The sequence below is a fragment of the Culex pipiens genome, chromosome 3, assembly GCF_016801865.2.
Source record: "Culex pipiens pallens isolate TS chromosome 3, TS_CPP_V2, whole genome shotgun sequence".
Lineage (NCBI taxonomy): Eukaryota > Metazoa > Arthropoda > Insecta > Diptera > Culicidae > Culex > Culex pipiens.
In genome coordinates, this window is record NC_068939.1 from 8,245,275 (window position 1) to 8,264,839 (window position 19,565).

Below are 19,565 nucleotides of genomic sequence, written 5' to 3' on the forward strand. Positions count from 1 at the left end.
TTTTTAATCCATTTATTTAAGAAATAAGGATTGAAAAATTCTAGAAAATAGAAGTTTTAGACTCATAGAATAACATAATCTTGAAACTAAGAATTTGTGCAATTCAAATTCTTTTTTGGCATAGTTTTGTTTTTTTTTTTTTTAATTTATCAATGCAGAGCGGCTTTTCTATTTTGAATGAAACTGCATTAGAATTAGCAAATCCAAAGTTGCTAATCGGAACAGCTAAAACTCGCCTTTCCCCCTATATGTATACAATTTTTTTTTGCAATTCCGTCGTGAAACTACTTACTTTTCCTGTCATTCTTGAACGACGAAATAGCCTACTTTTCTGTACCAAAAATAAAAGAATCGAATAGCAACACTTTTCAAAATAAATGCTGAAAAGTTCTACTTTTCAGCACTCAAATGGGTGCTGAAATGTTGAACTTTTCAGCACTTGTTTCGAAAAGTAACAATTTTCAACATTTTTTTGATTTTTAAACGATTTATTGACAAAATACATGAAAATTTGACATAAAATTTCACTCAGTGTATGTTTTTTGTGATTGCAAAAAATGTTGTATGGAACTCGTTGCAAAACTTGATTTTTTCAGCACTCTTCGTATTTATCCAACTCGGTGAACCTCGTTGGATAAATGTACGACTCGTGCTGAAAAAATCCTCTTTTTGCAACTTGTTGCATAAACTACTATTTTTAAATCGGAAATTATCTGCAGACTTCAAAAGTTCTTTACATTTGTAGTGTACAACAAAAAAATAAATTTTTGGCCACCCTGCAATCATAATAGGTCTATTCCCGTACTGCAGAATTCTGCAATTCTGCACAAAAACGGCAGCAGAGCGTTCCCGTACTTTTCTGCAACAAAAGTAACTTTTCTCTCAGGCAGAACTTCTGCAATGAGAGAGGTAGAAGTTGCAGCAAAACCGTTCCCGTACTTTTCTGCAAGCTCTCTCTTCTCTTTCTTGTTGAAAAGTTACTGCAATTTGGTGTGATGGATGTTGAGTACACGCTTACGTAAAATTTGCAAGTTGGGTGAAATCAAGCATTTTATTATTATTTGTAATAATAAATGATTTTGGGGTTGTTTTTTTATGTCTGGTTTTATTGAGAACGATTTTTTTATGTTAACGATTTCAGGCTTAGTTCATTCATGTAAATGATAAAGCGATTTTTTTAGTGTTAATATTTTTACCTGATAAAACTTAAGCCATAGTGTTACAGCACGGCTAGTACCCCAACAAAAAATGTACTTTAAAAACAAATAGTTTTTAAAAACTTTTAAAAGACACATTTCTTTTGAGTTTAATAATTTCAAATAAATATTTGTTTAGGAATTATTTTTGATCATAAATTGATTTTGAAGATACTCAATATGTGTGTTAAAATAATAGGTAAATTTAATTGGCAAATCATAAATTGTACCTTTAACGGCGCTACCAATTTGTATTCTTATATGAACCAAGAAAAATGATGTAATTTTGTCAAAATTAAAATTCTGAAATTCTGAAACTCTAAAATTCTTCAATTTTTAAATTCTTAAATTCTTAAATTCCTAAATTCCGCCATCTTGAATCATAAAAAATACACATTTTTTGGAGTCATATTTTAGGTTAGAAACACAAATTTAGACGATTTAGAGATTGGAAATTTTGACTGTTTCTATTTTATTTATATTTTTGTTTTAAAATTTTTGATTGACAGATTTTTTTAATTTTACTTATTTTTGAAGTTATAATTTCTTTAATTTTCTATCTTATTATTTTTAACTATAGCTTTTGAATTTTTGGTGTTCTGCACTCATAAATATTCAAACTTTTGTTTTTTATTTCGATTTTTTTCGACCTTTATTATATTTATTTTGAATTTTTAAAATTAAGATTTTTTTGAAATTTTAAACATTTTGAAATATTTAGTTTTTAATTATTTGAATTTTTAAACTTTGAATTTGTGATTTATTATTTTTTTATTTTTCTGATATAATTATTTGCATTTTTAAAATTCTCAAATATCTGATTTATGGTTTTTAAAAGTTTCTCAATTTGAAAATATTAGTTTTTTTTTTATATTTTTAATTATGGATTTCTTAATTTCCAGATTTCTTAATTTATGTGTTTTAAAATTTTTGAGTTTGTGATTCATTTGTTTTAAATTTGCCAATTTCGCTGCGTCACCGTTGTTCTTTCATGTGACATCCAGTCATAATTTATTTATGTTATCCTGAATAATCTTTCAAACATTCTGCTATTAAAACATGTATTTTTGGTCCCTTCTTTATTAAACCTTTGTTTGTCTTTTTTTAATCATATTTATTAAACGTACCTGCCACTCTCATTTGTAAAATTGTTTACATAATGTAAAAGTTGTGAGTTGTATCTAATATATAATTTCTACCTAAGCATAATTAATTTCTAGTTACTTAATAAATAATACATCCTTGATTTAAAAAAAAAAGTTGTGCTGCATAAAAAAATAATTTCCCCGTTCTAGAGGCAAACTTGTTACAATTACTTTTTTTGGCAACCATTTTTTTTTTTAATATTTTGAAATAATTAAAAAACTTTAATACCCAATTTGAGTAAATCCACTCAACTGTGCACAATATTGCAGAAAAAGTACTGGAACGCGCTACCCAGGCAAAAGTTTTGCCGCTTCTCTCCTTGCAGAACTTCTGCAAAAGAGAGAGTTGAAGAGAGCGAGCTGAAAAGTACGGGAACGTGCTGCAAAAAAGTGACTTATGCGGGCTGCAGAATTCTGCAGAACCTGCAGAATTTCTGCAATTCTGCAAGTACGGGAATAGACCTAATGATTCATGTCCTATCCCCCGTCAAAACAAATCCTGACGTTTAAAATTCAGAGTCCAAAAGCTTCGTGCTGCGCTTCCCAACAAAATCTCCGATGGACACGGACGTAATCCAGAAGTTGGCGCTCGCCGTCGACCCACCGGACGAGGACTTCGATCCGGACCTGCAGCCGGAGACGGGCGAGCAGTACCTGCAGAAGGTAATGTACGAGCGCAAAAAGTGTCCCTCCGTGGTCGTGGTCAGACCGAGCCCGAAACGGCGCCTGCAAGCCTCCGGCAGTGGGATCGTTCCGGCCAGTTCGGTCCGCAACCGTGCGCACCGAATGCTGATTCCGACCAAGGAGTGGGAAGCGATGCAGATTCAAAAGTTTGCCGAACTGAGGGACACCATCACCGGCTACCGGAACAGCGCCCAGTACCAGGAAAATTTGCAGCGGACGCAGATCTTTCTGTGCTTTGAAAATCGGAAGCAGCTGCACGAGTACTGTGCCAACAACCAGCCCTTTGTGCGGATTCTGCTGAGCATCCCCCAGCGGAACCTGGAGATTCTGCTCGAGTACCTGTTCGAGTGGCTGCAGGGCGATGGCGAATCGCAGCAGGAAGAATCGGGTGGGACCGCGGTGGCAGCCAGCAGCGAATGGATCACCCAGTGGATCTATGCCATTCTGGCCTGTATCATTACGCCGCTCGAGCCGTACGTGCACAGCGTCCTGCGGGATATCGCCAAGACGTGCATCGCGGCCCGGAACGAGCTGACCGCCGAGGACGAGCTGAAGGTATTGCCGTTGAATTTGCTTATTTGTATTATCTCGAAAAACTTTCATCAGCTCGATCTGAGTGATAATAGTGCGCTGTGAGGGGAGTGTGTGTGGCCATTGTTCTTTACTATTTTTTGTATACTTATTTTAGGAATTAGCAACGTAATGAATTACTCAAACTTTTAAACACGCCAGTTTTTAGTGCTTTCCGAAAGTCCCTGTAATTGATGACCTGCAGAATTATTGTCTAATCGCATTTCTTTCAATTCTCTTTTTCTACTTTGCAGGCTTTTCTAGTTGAACAAGTTTGTTACTTTTTCGAACGTTGATTTTTTTAATAAATTTCTTGAAGGTGTACTTAAAGTTCAATTTATCAAATAAATGGTTGAGTTCACATAGTTAAATAACTAGAAAGGTTTACTTTTATCTCGTTTTTTTTATTTTGGTGTTTTTATTACCGGTATTCATTTGTTTTACTTAACTGCCTTAAATAGTTACGTTTCGTTAATTGTTAGTAAGGTAAAAAGTCGGTACTGATTTCATCATAGCACAGTATCATAATTCGTAATGGTACACTGGTTTCAATTTGGGGGTGCGTCCTAAGGGAAGGAATCTGTGGAGGAGGAGCGGACGTGGGAAGAGCAACGATTACAGCTTAAACTCCTGGTCCTTATAGTACAGAATGGGTTCGTCGAGTTCGGCGCGGAGGCACTTTTGAAGCGCCGCCAGCACCAGTTCCTGAATCAGCTCGACCTGGTCCGCGGGCGTGTAATCGTCCTCGCTCGACCGGGACACGGTCACGACCGTTGGCGGGGCGGGAAGTCGCGCCAGGAAGCCCTCGAATTGACCGATCATCGCTACGATTTCTTCCCGGCTGGACTCGTGGTGGGGCAGGTCGGTGATGTCGCACGTGCAGCCGGCATCGTAAATCATGGACCAGTCAATTTCCTCCTCGGCGTACTCCTTCTTCAAGACCCCCACCAGCGAGGACACTTTCGCAAGCAGCTGCGTGTACTCTTCGCTAATTTCCTGCTGATAATCCACCAAAAAGTGCTTCAAATTGCCCACCTCCTCCAGGTACAGGAACATCGACTCCAAAAACTCCAACTTTTCCTCGCGGTTCTTCGCAATCCGCTGCAACTTTTCCAAATCACTCTCGTTGCTGTCCGCCAGTTCCGGCGAGATGAAGATCTCCTTCAGCTTATCGTACAGCCCCACCTTGTCGTAGATCTTCAGGAACGGATTGTGCGTGCTAAAGTAGTCCAGATCAACGTCCAGGATGTAACCGTCCTTCAGATCTTCGGCGTCGTCCGCCGGTGCATACTCGTCGATTGCGCACACCTCCAGCTTGAGGGACTTTTTGTTCTCGAGTTGTTCCTCCGGCTGGTAGCAACCCTCGGACACAAAGTACTCCAGCGTCGAATCGGTCCGGATGCTGCCCTCGAATTCGCCCACATTGAACTGGAATCTGGAACGAGAAAAGGAAAGAAAAGAAGTCATCATTAGTTCGTCCATGCAGTTTTAGCAGCATCCCATACGAAAAGGCTATTCTAATATTTAAAAGTCTTAAGAAAGGATATTCTGATCAATGTGATGTCTTCGGCAAAATTGTAGGTATTCTTTAGGACTTCTCAAAAAATAGTTACACTATCTTTTGGCAACGTTGCCAATTTTTCAAAAAGATCATGTTTTTTCTAAAACTGAGGAAAAACAAGTCGAAAATTTGTTAACTTTGTTTTAGAGGCAAAATCTAATTTTCATCCAAGATATTTCCAAAAAAAAAATGATATCGTGAATCGCTTTTAAGCATCTTAAAACATATTTTTCTTAAATAATTGGCCTTAAAAAATCCTAAATTGACCGTAATATTTGAAAATGCCCATCAATATGTTATAACAGATTCAAACGTTTGAATTGATAAAAAAATATATTTTTATTCGAAAGACCAAAAAACGATCAAATGTATAGGAATTTTTTGATCTACTCGAAAAAATATTTTCAGAGTTATCTTTAACTTGAAAACTATTCATGATATCAATATTGCTTAATTTTATTAATAAAGTTCGAAAAACCAACTTCCAAAATTTAACATAACTTAAAGAAATGTTATTTTTTGTTATCCGGAACACAAGGGTCCTGATTTTCGGTTCTAAGATAAGAAATCACTCACTCATCGCCGAGCGAAGCTTTGCCTAATGGGAGCCCGCAACCATTCGCGAGCGAACACTACTCTCAGGCTGCCAGCCTCTTGCTCAATCGCCTCACCCAGTGACACAAATACTTCGTGAATTTCTTTACCTACTCCGTCCGTCGACCCGAGTCACACACGAACGTACCATCTCGGCGCTCTTTTGGCCTGCACTACCCACAGTTTGTCGTCAACTTGTATTTGGCAATTTTGTTGCAAAATATTTTTGATAACGTTGATTTCAAGCAGTTTAATAATTGAGCAAAACAATGCCGATCGCAAACTATTTCGAATCCAGCGACTGAGCGACATACAGCAATCGGTCTCTCTGAACCATTCGCTGTACGACGCGAATGGAGTGAGAGCGAGAGCAAAGAGAGAGAGAGAGTATTCAATAGCGATCAATGTGGAAGTGACAAACGGTAGAAAACGGTCAGAGCAGTTTTCCGTTGCATTCGATTTGTTATCGCGAGTGAATGAGTCATTTTGGAGCAATAGAAACCCTTGTTTTCTAAAAAAAAGTAATTTTGAAAAATTTCTTTTTTTTTCTAAAACAAATTGTTATTCAGTGCTACTAGCAAACTATCATTTAAATTATGTTGTTTTAAAGTTATGCAAATTCTTACTGGAAAGCTGGAAATAGCTATCGAAACGTTTCGCAAATAATTTAATTTTTAAAGTCAAAATTTAAAATTTGGGTAGAGAAAATTTTATGCAACACATAGTTTACAATTCATGCAAATACTTTTCTTTGTTTGTGCGAGAATTTTTGAAATGTTAAAAAACAGTTAAATTCACAAAGATCGATTCTTCCAAGAATATGTAATTTTGTGATTATTTTCTTATCATTAAATCAATTAAGTTATCAATAAAAATCTGTATCCAACTGTACAAAAATGCCATAAAAAATAGGGATCTTGAAAACGCTTTTTTTATCGATTTTGCATCTTCGGTAAAATTGTTGGTTTTTATAGAAAGAATTTTAGAAAAAAAAAGTCTTAAAAAATAAATCGTTTTTCATTTTTAACATGAAAACGGTATTTTGCTCAATAATCATTTTCGAATGTTGTTAATTACCGAAAATGTCATCTTTTGAATTAATGCACCAGATGATGGTCATTTTGGCAGTTCTGCGAATTAATTTAAAAACATAAAGAATTTCAATTGAGTTTTCATTGTGTACCCACCTAAAAGTGACTTTTTGCTAGTACAGTAGTTGTTCGGTAACTGGGCGTTGTTTAACTGGGCGCTCGATAACTGAGCCGTAGCCCAGTTAAAAAGCAGACAAACGTCAAAAAACCAAAACAAACCGAAATGACCGAGGGGTTTATGGATGCAAAAGCATGTTCAATAAATAATAATAGTAGTTTATGCAACAAGTTGCAAAAAGAGGATTTTTTCAGCACGAGTCGTACGAAGAGTGCTGAAAAATCAAGTTTTGCAACGAGTTCCATACAACATTTTTTGCAATTCCAAAAAACACACACTGAGTGAAATTTTATGTCAAATTTTCATGTATTTTGTAAATAAATCGTTTAAATAAAAAAATGTTGAAAAGTGTTACTTTTCGAAACAAGTGCTGAAAAGTTCAACTTTTCAGCACCCATTTGAGTGCTGAAAAGTAGAACTTTTCAACATTTATTTTGAAAAGTGTTGCTATTCGATTCTGTTATTTTTGGTACAGAATGTCAGAAGTAGACAATGCTCACCTAATGTTTATTATCTTGGGCTTAACCCGATTAGTGCTGCCAACTGTGACAGCGTAGAAACATCGTTTTGCGTGCCTTTTTTCGCATTCGGGATCATTCCACTCGTGTCAGTTGAAGAGCTAAATACATTTTTGTTCGCGTAAACGAGTTCTTTCTTTTTTCACCGTTTCTCGAAGACTTCCGGCTGGGTGTGACTACGTCAAGAGGTTATGGGCCCAGCAGGAGAACGGAGTTGAAAAGTGACTTGCGAAAGAAATAATCCGCGGAGTGTTTTTCATTAGTGCTGGAAGAGTTGCTTCGACGACGTTGCGTGGCAATCAAAATGGCGGACGGCGTGCCGGTTAGCTTCCCAAAATTGAACAAAACCAACTGGGGATCCTGGAGGCAAAGGATGGAATGGTTTTTGGAGGACCTCGATTTGTGGGAAGTGGTCAGCCAAGCGAAGCCAGAGTCGGTGACGCCGGCGTGGCAGCGGCGGGATAAGAAGGCACGTGCGAAAATTGGACTATTCCTGGAGGAAAGCCAGTTCAAGGTCGTGAAGGACGCAGAAAGTGCAAGGGCAATGTGGCATGCACTTAAGGAACACCACGAGAAGGCCACTATGTCGACTATAATGCACTATCTGGTGATGTTGTGCAGTGCAAATATGGATGAAGGAGGAGATATGTCGAGCCATCTCGCCTTCATGGAGGATCTCTTGGACAAGCTCGCAGCGGCAGGCCAGAAAATCGATGAAATGCTGCAGATCGCGATGGTCTTTCGTAGTGTGCCTCCGTCGTACCGCAGCCTGGTGCAGACTCTTCAGTGCCAGATCGATGCTGATTGGACGCTGGTGATGGTGAAATCCAGGCTCTTGGAGGAGTACAACCAACGTAAGGATCGAGGCGAAGAGGAGGAGCTCAAGCAGGAAGTAGCGATGAAGATGGAAGTTGCTAGCGGCAGATCGGTGAAGTTGTGTTACTACTGCGGGGAACCAGGCCATTTCAAATACAACTGCGAAAGATGGCTGGCACAGAAAGGTACCGGAAACAGCGATTGGGACAGTGTGAAAATCAGGAAGAAGAAGGAGGTACCAAAAGTGAAGGCGCTTGGTGCAGATAGTGAGGATCGTGACTTGTGTTTACTTGCGGAAGGATTGATTCCTGGTCGTTGGGTGATTGATAGTGGAGCGACTCGCCATATGACCAACGATCGCTCGTTTTTCTCGTCGCTGGATACCAACGTGAAATCGTCCGTAACGCTAGCGAATGGCAATGTAACAAAGGTCGTCGGGATTGGTAGCGGTGTGATTTTCGGAGAAGATGGTTGTGGCAAGAGAGTGAAGGTAACGCTGGAAAATGTTCTGTTTGTTCCGGGTCTGGATGGAGGACTGTTATCGGTCAGTCGACTGGTCGCTAAAGGATTTGTGGTCAAGTTCGGAGCACTATCGTGCGAAGTCCTGAACGTGAATGGAAGAACGGAGCTTCTGGGTGATAGAATCGGAAGCCTTTACGAACTGCGGCTTCGAGAGCAACCACATAAGCTAACAGAGATAACAAGGTGCATGAAGGTGCAGACCTCGGTTGCAACGGATGCGATCGGAATGGACGTCGGGAAGGTTCAAGAAGCTGAGGATCTCGATGAATGGTTCGACGCCTGTGACGCCATGATGCAGGAGGAGTTCTGCGAACGTGACAAAGGTCCAGCTGAGGAGGAGATCAGTGAACCCGGCGGAGGGTCTGCTGAGATTGCAGTGTGCATTGAGGAGGAGTGTCAGAAGTAGACAATGCTCACCTAATGTTTATTATCTTGGGCTTAACCCGATTAGTGCTGCCAACTGTGACAGCGTAGAAACATCGTTTTGCGTGCCTTTTTTCGCATTCGGGATCATTCCACTCGTGTCAGTTGAAGAGCTAAATACATTTTTGTTCGCGTAAACGAGTTCTTTCTTTTTTCACCGTTTCTCGAAGACTTCCGGCTGGGTGTGACTACGTCAAGACAGAAAAGTAGGCTGTTTCGTCGTTCAAGAATGACAGGAAAAGTAAGTAGTTTCACGATGGAATTGCAAAAAAACTTTTTTCAAACTTTTATTTCATTTCAAGTCACAATTAAAGAAATATGAAAAGTAATCATCGTAAATAAATTTGATTAACTTTTTTTTATATTTCATCGGTGTTCCCCTCGTTATTTTTCGTTCAGCCCAGTTAACGAGCAACATTCGGTGACTGGGCTACGTTCTCAGTTACCGAACAAATACTGTAGAAGTTATAATACAATTTTCCAAATATTTGTTTCCTAGATATCAGAATGTTTACATTACATTTTACTGTTTTAAAAATAACAAAAAAAAAAGTTTGGCTGTATTGCTTTTTAAATACACTAAAAGACTAAAAAAAGTGAAATACATTCTAAATTAAAAGGATGATTTATTCGACTGTCTATTACGTTCATTCAATTCAAAAAGGTATTATAGAGCAATTCTGGAGTTGTTTTTGAAAAGGTCCAATAAACCAAATTTTCAGTTTTTGCTTTTTGGGTGTTTTTTAATACCCCTGACTCAAGGCGGTTTCAAAAACACCCAAAAAGCAAAAACTGGAAATTTGGTTTATTGGACCTTTAAAAAAAACTCCAGAATTCTAGCTCAAAACAGGAATTTTTCTGGTACTTTTGTACTCGATCCTCTCCGATTTCAATGAATTTTTTTAGACATGTTCTCCTAGGCCTACATAAGCCGAAGCCGTTGCATCGTATCAAAAAGTGCTCAAAGACAAACTTGTAGGAAATTGAACGGGCATTCTGAAAAAAATACACTGACAGAAAAATACACACTACTTTTATGAGATTTTTCAATTTTTAAGTTTAAAAGTTAAATTTAAAGGTAATGTCAAGATTTTCTTTCGTTCAACATTTTTGAGGAAAGATGTTACAAAAAAGCTCACGAAAAATGCAGGATGGTATGTCTCTCCTTAAAAAAATACAAAAATCATTTACTAAAACTCTGGAGTTTTTTTTTTAAAAAATGTCCTAAAAACCAAATTTTCATTTTTTGCTTTTTAGGTGTTTTTGAATACCCCTGACTCAAGGCGATTCTAAAAACACCCAAAAAGCAAAAAATGAAAATTTGGTTTATAGGACCTTTTCAAAAAAACTCCAGAACTGTTCTTTTTAAAAGTGGTCATTTTCAAAAACCGGGGATTCCCCAGACAATTTTACATAAAAGTCTCCATATTGACCATTGTCATACGTCCAAACTGTGTAAAGATTCAGCGGTTTAAAAAAAAAAAAAGTAAAAAAAAACAGTTTTTGTTGTGGTATTTGGGTATTACTATATGACAGACTTGATGTTTCAGTCTCGAAAATAATTTTACCGGACTTTGACAGCTTTTTGATTTATATGGTTTTTATATTTACGTAAGCAAATTTACTGTCCTGGTTTCTACCACACTGAAAAAATATTCTATTTTCAGTTATTAGCAATGCAATTAACTTATGCAAACTTATGGGAACGAGCTTTCCGGTAAAAATATTTACGAGACTGAAAAACCAAGTCTGTCATATAGAAATTGCCAAAAACCACAAAAAACCCGTTTTTTTCAACATTTTTATTTTTAAAATATATGGAGACTTTTATGTAAAATTGTCTGGAGAATCGATCCCCACTACTGGTTTTTATAAATTTTGACGTTTAGACCACTTTTCAAAAAAAAAAAAAACAGTTTTAGTAAATGATTTTAGTATTTTTTTAGGAGAGACATACCATCCTGCATTTTTCGTCAGTCTTTTGGTAACATTTTAGGCTATTTCTTCAAAAATTTGAACGAAAAAAATCGTGACATCACCTTTAAATTTAAGTTTTAGACTTAAAAATCAAAAAATCTCATTGATGTGGCGTGTATTTTTGTTTCAGTGTATTTTTTTAATTTTTCGCCCGTCCAATTTCCTACAAGTTTGTCTTTGACCACTTTTTGATGCGACGCAACGGCTTCGAGATACAGTAATTTTTAAATTACAAAATACAAAAATATTTAAATACCTTACGCCCTTCTCAGATGTTATTTTCGAGTACTATTGGCTCCATATACACAAAAATGGCTCATATAAGCGTAGGATAACATGTCTACAAAGTTTCATTGAAATCGGAGAGGGTCGGGTATAAAAGTACCAGAAAAATTCCTGATTTGAGCTGGAATTGCTCCATATTGAATTAATTAAGGTAAACTGCCCATGCTCGCATAAATGTCTCATATGAGCAATTCTCTACGAAATCGGTCTTTTTTCTTCAATTTTAATTTTTGTATTTTTTAATCCGGCTGAAACTTTAATGGTGCCTTCGGTATGCCCAAAGAAGCCATTTTGCATCATTAGTTTGTCCATATAATTTTCCATACAAATTCGGCAGCTGTCCATACAAAAATGATGTATGAAAATTCAAAAATCTGTATCTTTTGAAGGAATTTTTTGATCGATTTGGTGTCTTCGGCAAAGTTGTAGGTATGGATACGGACTACAGTGGAAAAAATGATACACGGTAAATTTTGTTTTTGTGATTTTTAATTTAACTTATCGTCACTAAAACTTGATTTGCAAAAAAAAACTATTTTTAATTTTTTTTATTTTTTGATATGTTTTATGATATGAAATTTCCAGGTTGTGCAAAAAATCTTTGACTGAGCTATGAATTTTTTAATCAATAATGATTTAAAAAAAAATCGAAATATTGGTCGCAAACATTTTTCAACTTAATTTTTTGATGTAAAATCAAATTTGCAATCAAAAAGTTCTTTAGAGAAATTTTGATAAAGTGCACCGTTTTCAAGTTATATCCATTTTTAGGTGTTTTTTTTTTAAACAGTCGCAGTTTTTCATTTCTTTTAATTAGTGCGCATGTTTGCCCACTTTTGAAAAAAATATTTTTAAAAAGTAAAAAAAATCTCTATATTTTTCCTTTTTTGACTTTGTTGAAACGAGAAAATTCTCTATATTTTGCTTCTTCGGACTTTAGTTGCTGAAATATTTCAATGCAAAGGTTTAAAAACAGAAAAAATTGATGTTTTCTAAGTCTCACCCAAACAGCCCACCATTTTTCAATGTCGATATCTCAGCAACAAATGGTCCGATTTTCAATTTTAAGACATGAAACATTTGTGAAATTTTCCGATCTTTTCGAAAACAATATTTTCAAAATCAAGACAAACATTTTAAAAGGGCGTAATATTGAATGTTTGGCCTTTGTGAAATGTTAGTCTTGATTTGAAAATTCCAAAAATATTTTTTTCGAAGAGATCGGAAAATTTCACAAATGTTTCATATATTAACATTGAAAATCGGACCATTAGTTGCTGAGATATTGACGATAGAAAATGGTGGGTTGTTTGGGTGAAACTTAGAAAACATCAATTTTCCTGTTTTTAAACCTTTGCATTGCAATATCTCAGCAACTGAAGGTCGTATCAACAAAGTCCAAATAAGCAAAATATAGAGAATTTTCTCAGCTTTTCAAAAATATTTTTTTCAAAACTGGGCAAACATGTGCACTAATTTAAAAAAATGAAAAACTGCGACTATTTTCAAAAAAGTCACTTAAATATGGCTATAACTTGAAAACGGTGCACTTTATCAAAATTTCAGTAAAGTACTTTTTGATTGCAAATTTGATTTTACATCGAAAAATGAAGTTGAAAAATTTTTACGACCAAAATTTCGATTTTTTGAAAAAATCAGTATTGATTAAAAAATTCATAACTCGGTCAGTGATTTTTTGCACAACCTGGAAATTTCTGAAAAGTTGGCATTTTATGCCTTCTAAAACATATCAAAAAATAAAAAAAATTAAAAATAGTGTTTTTTTGTAAATCAAGTTTTAGTGATAAAAAGTTAAATAAAAAAATCACCAAATTTTTTTTACCGTGTATTATTTTTTTCCAGTGTAGTCCGTATCCATACCTACAACTTTGCCGAAGACACCAAATCGATCAAAAAATTCCTTCAAAAGATACAGATTTTTGAATTTTCATACATCATTTTTGTATGGACAGCTGCCGAATTTGTATGGAAAATTATATGGACAAACTAATGATGCAAAATGGCTTCTTTGGGCATACCGAAGGCACCAAAAAAGTTTCAGTCGGATTAAAAAATACAAAAAAAATCGAATGACCGAAATCCTAGAGAACTGCTCATATGCAAAAACAGCAAGCTGAGGAAAATGCGTTTGAAGTACACATAAGGCTTCGTGTTTAAGTTATCACGAAAAAAAAAATGATTTCCTCCTGATTTCTTGAACAAAGTAGGGGAACAGTATCTAATTCCAGCGTGCCTCTAATGTTGGCAGGATAGAACTTTGACATTCAATTAAAGCTAATAAAAATCGTTTTCAACTGAAATCGAGTGAGCAAGCAAGTTTCTATTAAAAGTTTTGCAAAATTAGTTGTTTAATCAGTGAAAATCAGCAAATTGGATGGAGTTAGGAGCGAGTGCTTAACCTGCCAAACATACGAGAATTTCCCCTACTGGTTGTTTCAGCATTTTCTGAAAGAGCACACGATGTATCAATAACTCAATAGTGATGAAAATGCATATGGGACATTTATGCTATCAGAGGCAGTAAAGTTTATCGAGTTTTGATTAAATTAATCTTTTTCCCTGGTTAGTCGATTTTTTTTCAAAGTTGAAAGAAAATTTCCGACTTTTCTCGGTTTTCAGTTTTCCCCCGAGGTGGCTAGACCCCGGTCAAGCTGAAAGAAGGGGAAGGAAGGAGTAGTTATTTTAACAAATCATATCACAGAACTATCTCGATAAAACAAATATTGGAGTTAATTATTGGAGTTTCTGATCACACCGATTCTGTGTATTCTGCACTAAAATCTTTGAATTTTTTTGTGTTATCTGGAAATAATATTCGCTGCGAATGTTTTCCTAATACTGTCTCATGTAGAATTATCAAGCCCTATTCCATTACAAGCATTACAACATTCCTCCTCACATTGCGATCACCAAGTGTGTACTCAGTGTACTGCCCACTTCATGAATGATCTTTTGTACACGCAAGTTCTACCGACTCGTAAAAAAAGACCTTCAAACTCACACACCAACCTCCCCAAAACAGAACAATTTTTTTCGTGTCGTCCACCTTATCAACACACCACCGACGATATCGTCACCCCAAAACAAACATTACACACAACTCGACGACACGACCAGACCAGACGCTCTCAAGGTCTTCCCAGCGACGAGTCTTCCGCGTTCGATCTACTCACTTGCCCTTCGGGATCTGGTCACTCCAGGCCGGCTTGACCCAGACGATCCGCTCGACGTGGCCGGCAAACACCGTTGGCATGAGCCAGTTCTCGATCGAGATCGAGTCCAGCAGGTCCTCCTTGTTGAACACGTACGCGGCCGGCATGTGCTTCGGGATGCACATGTCCGGATGGGAATCGAAGTGGATGATCTTGTTGCCCCGGATGGGGAGGTGGCGCGACCCGAGACACCGGTACAGGAACGTTAGCACGTCGTGATGGTCCTCGACGACAAAGATGGGGACTTTGGGGAAGGTCCGGGGAGGACCGGGCTCTGTGGAGGAGGACGTAGCTGGAGTTGGCGCTTCTGCCGTGGTCGTGGGACTTGGCCGACCCTCGCCATCTTCGCCATCGCTCATGGCCCCGGCCGGATGGTTCGTACGCGGCCTCTGTTACGCCCCAGCACAAAAGTGCGTCTATCAGTCTGACTGTTTGGACTGTATCTTCTCACTTTAACACACACGCTCTCTTTATTTCTAATGCTCGTTCTTCTTGTGTGTGCGTAGTTCGTTCCCTCCTCAAGGCCTTCCGACGGCTGATGTCTTTGACCTCTGCTGAGGCTGTCTCTACTGCCTTCGACTGCTATTTAGCACGGAGAACTCCTTTAATTCTGCAAACTCCAGGTGTAACGTAATCACCAGTCACCAATCGTGTAGATTTCCAGACAGTTACAAACTCCCTGATCCAGAAATTCCGTCAAATTGTACGCGGTATCCGAACACGACAAACCGCGCTGCAGAACATACCGTCACACACTATACAACACACTGCCTGACTGACTGACTGACTGGCTGACTGATGTACAGAACCTGGACCAGACTGGGTGGGAAATAGAAGGGGAGGAGAGTTTTTTTTAACTCGTCGTCGTCGGCCAGGTATACTCACACACCTTTAAGAGAGCTCTGAGTTCATAACATCTCGACAAACGGTTTTTTTCTTGCTTTGATGTAGTAGTGTGAAAGTCACGATTTCACGGGGAAGGGGGATCTGAAACAGTAAAATAAAAATAAAAAATTTAGTAGATGGCATCTCTACAGAACTTTGGACGTAATATTGAATATTTGGCCCTAGACCCTTAATTTTGAAATGTTAGTTTTTGATTTCAAAAATCTAAAAAAAAAAATTTTTCGAATAGAAAAAGTGACTTAGATTATGTTTTAATTTTAACCCTCTACTGCCCAATTTTTTTCGATTTTTTTTTGTTTTTCTCGTGTTTAGGAAGTCATTTTGAGAAACTTTTGTTCTACGAAAAACTTTACTTCTCTTGTTTTATTTTTTGTTTCATTTTAAGTATTTATATTTTCATTTATCATGTTTAGTTTATGTTTCTGGAGTTTTTTTTTTGAAAAGGGCCAATAAACCAAATTTTCAGTTTTTGCTTTTTGGGTGTTTTTGAAACCGCCTTGAGTCAGGGGTCTTGAAAAACACCCAAAAAGCAAAAACTGAACATTTGGTTTATTGGACCTTTTCAAAAAAAAAAAAAAACTCCAGGTTTGTTTTTGATAGTATATGACCTATTCTACCACATCCAATCATTGATTTTTGCCTATCTAGTTTTTTCATGTTTTTACAGTCACTTTTTCAATGTTTTACTTGTTTTGATCATTTTCTACAGTAGAAGGATACCATTATCATTTAAATTGTAAAAAAAAATGCATTGAGGCATAGCCTGGTAGACTACTAAATGACTGCATACTTATTTTTACTTAAAATATTGTAAATATTAGTAAAAAAACGATACTTAATCCACCTTTAGGTGGTTGGTGCCTTCCGCACATTCATAAAGTCAATACATTCAGTAAAAATAGCAACATTCCCTTAACATGTTTAACAAATCAATTTTATTACTGATTTCTTTTGATAGGGTTCGCAGACCTTCAATTTTTCTGGCTCATCGGCAAGGTCTGATAAAAAAAAAACCTATCCAACGAAAGTTCACATGGAAGATTCAGACAATATTTTTCGTTTTCGTTTTCGTTTTACGGAGCAAGGTGGGGGACGCGGCCTCAAGTCAGTCCAAGTCCGGTTTCTTGTGGAAAAAAGGGTAGTGGCCGAACTAGTATTGCATACCAAATGAACACCACCGGAAGATATAGGGGATCGGGAGGGGGGAGGTGAAAGAAAATTAGTGTTGATGTGAGTAGTAAGAACTTGGATGATTTGAGCAGTTACGGTAATCTAAGTTTAACACTGAATAAAGAAAATCTGAAATTGTGATTCAAAGTAAGAAGGCCCGGAATAAATTAAATTATTAGTTAATTAAATAAGAAAATGTAACTAATCGGAGATCTATGTTTGGGAGGAAATAAAAAATACTAGAGAAAAAAAGATGAAAACTAACTGCCGACCTGTCACGTCCGTCAATAGTCTTGTCGTACATTACAACTAGAAACAGATCTGCCAATGAAATGTTACACTTCGTTCAAATCAACTAATCATTTAAGTCCAATTATTCATCCACGGAAAACTATCTAACTTTAATCAACAACCTAAACTAAACTGTCTGAAAGTAAATTTAATCTCAAATCCCCGAATGTTTTATTATAATGCCAAATAAGGTAAAGGATCTTGTTTTTAAACCAGTCTTGCCGCTTCCAAAAACCAATAAACATAAATGAACAGTTCATAAGTACTAGTAATTAAGACGACTATTTCATGTCATTCATTTCATTAGGGCATAGAGCTTTGCAAACAAGAGTGCATCTCTATTATACCTTATGTAAACTGTCATTTGAGTGAAGGAGACACACTCCTGTTCACAAAACCCATGCGCCCTTTTGAAATGTTAGGCTCCATTTGATCGTCAAGGCTCCAGTAGATCCTCGATTCGCAACAATGGTCGATACAACCATAATCCGAAAACCGTTAGTTCAACAGATTAACGAATTTTGTCCGATATCATCGCACTATTGATTGACCGAGACTCTATGGAAATTTTGACATATCAAAATGCTACGTAATAATATTTTTTTTTAAATAAATTTCAAAATCTATTCTATCCTACAATGCCTAGAAGAGGCCTCTGTTTCTGTTGTGAGTAAGCGCTGGTTTCAGAGTTCATTTTTCAATTTAAAAGGGGTGGGAGACGACTAATTTGCTTCATGAACTCCTACTCGGCCTTGGGACCACCTCTTAAGACACTGATGGCTCCTAGCTAGGAATTAAACCTAGACACAGCGTCGAGGCCCGCTTCGCATGGCAAAAATGTTGGCTGGGGGGGAGTGATATTTTCACGAAATTTTATTTTAAAGCCAACATTGCTAACGGCGTCGAGGTCCTTACTCATGCCCAAGGAAGATTCAGACAATATTTTTATCACAATATCTCAGATCCGGCCTCCAGTAAGTATATAAATAACACTTAAGTGCCAATAACTTTTAATAGGGTTGTCAGATCCTTGATGTTTTAGGCTCATTTGAAAGGTCTTTCAATTATCTAACTAACGATGGGTCGCATGATGGACCCGGACATAATTTTTATTGAAATATCTGAGATCCGGCCTCCAAAAAGTGTATTAATAACACTTAAGTGCTAATAACTTGTGATATGGTTGTCAGATCTTCAATGTTTTGGGCTCATTGGAAAGGTCTTTTTAATAACTTTCTGAAAATGTATAACATGATAGGGTTTTTTGCAAAAAACACCCTTTTTACAATCTTCCGGACATACGCCAAAACCGTTTTTTTAGCTTAACTTTTGAAGTATTTAACTAAATTTGCTGATTTTAAATAGAGACCTATAGGACCCCAAGACGGATCGAATGAGACTAATACGGTCAAAATCCGTTCATCCAGTCCGGGGATAATCGAGTGACAATTTTTTTGTCCACCCACCTACACACATCCAACCAGACATTTGCTCAGAACATGATTCTGAGTCGATATGTATTCGTGAAGGTGGGTCTACGAGGTCAAATTAATAAGTTCATTTTTCAAGTGATTTTATAGCCTTTCCTCAGTAAGGTGAGGAAGGAAAAACACAAAAACAATATTTTTTTAACATCAAATAGGAAAAAAATAAAGCAAACAAGATAAGAGCATTTAAAAATACAACAAATGAATGGAAAAAAAACTAAGAGACCAAATCACACCCAAATATCACTTTTTTCAATTTTCAATGTGATTTTTAAAGTGAAAGAATTCATTTTTATTATGATTCATTAATTGCAATGTGCTTAAAATGCATTTTCTTAGCCAAAAACATTGACCAAATAAGTTCTGCAAGCCATTGAATGGGAGAGGATTTTTTCATAAATCTGCTCCTTTTGTTATCCCGTCACGCAAAGAAATTGCTGGCTAAAACTCAAATTTCAACTCGAGATTTTTTTTAAACGAGCCAAAGAATCGGTAAAAAGCAATAGTCAATAAAAAAAATAGAATAAGATTTACAAGACCATACATAAGTTGTAGGCTAGTTTAGAAAATTTTTAATTTTGGGTCAATATGACTTATCGCTCCTGAAATGACCTGAATGACCGAGGGGTCGGTGTTTGAGCTTCAGTCAAGTTCAATTAAAAAAACATTTTTAAGATTTTTATGTAACTTCAAGTAACAGTTACAAGGAACTTAAAAAGTATGCTTTGCAAACCGATTTTGGTTATCATCATTTTTGTATTTGATTACAAAAAAATGTGCATCGGTGGTCCCCTTGTAATTTTTCGTTCAGCTCAGTTTGTTATTTTTTAAGAAAACATTAGTTTCCCTAAAGTTTTTGTCATTTTCTGACTTGTCATACCAAAAATCACAATTTCAATTTTATTTAAGTTTGTCCAATTTGATTCAATAAAAATGGAAAAAAGTTTTTTTTCAGAAAACATAGATATTCTGTTTTAA

At 36.6% G+C, this 19,565-nt stretch overlaps 3 protein-coding genes across 4 annotated transcripts in view; 1 reads left to right on the forward strand and 2 right to left on the reverse strand.

The window, feature by feature from the left end:
* The first annotated feature begins 2,834 nt into the window (after window positions 1–2,834).
* Window positions 2,835–4,200, forward strand: LOC120426778 (protein Gemin2). Of its 2 annotated transcripts, XM_039591561.2 has the most exons (2): window positions 2,835–3,580; window positions 3,850–4,200. In XM_039591561.2, exons 1-2 carry the CDS (start codon window positions 2,900–2,902, stop codon window positions 3,889–3,891), a joined length of 723 nt encoding a protein of 240 aa, XP_039447495.1. In that variant the 5' UTR covers window positions 2,835–2,899; the 3' UTR covers window positions 3,892–4,200. The 2 variants fall into 2 exon arrangements, with proteins under 2 accessions (XP_039447495.1, XP_039447488.1); XM_039591554.2 differs by lacking the exon at window positions 3,850–4,200 and having other exon boundaries at window positions 2,836–3,749.
* A 10-nt stretch (window positions 4,201–4,210) lies between these two features.
* LOC120426620 (UPF0489 protein C5orf22 homolog) lies at window positions 4,211–5,901 on the reverse strand. The gene is made up of 2 exons (XM_039591417.1): window positions 5,891–5,901; window positions 4,211–5,030 (listed from the first exon to the last, which is right to left on the reverse strand). Exons 1-2 carry the CDS (start codon window positions 5,899–5,901, stop codon window positions 4,211–4,213), a joined length of 831 nt encoding a protein of 276 aa, XP_039447351.1.
* The window catches only part of LOC120426768 (AT-rich binding protein-like), a 43,121-nt gene continuing 28,447 nt past the window's right edge, over window positions 4,892–19,565 (reverse strand). The window contains exon 5 of the mRNA XM_039591545.2: window positions 4,892–5,030. The gene's annotated coding sequence lies outside the window, so the exon portion shown is untranslated. The remainder of the gene's footprint in view (window positions 5,031–19,565) is intronic.

What these genes read in the sequence shown, in the direction of transcription:
- LOC120426778 (XM_039591554.2), top strand. Translation starts at nt 2,900, where the DNA reads ATGGACACGGACGTAATCCAGAAGTTGGCGCTCGCCGTCGACCCACCG.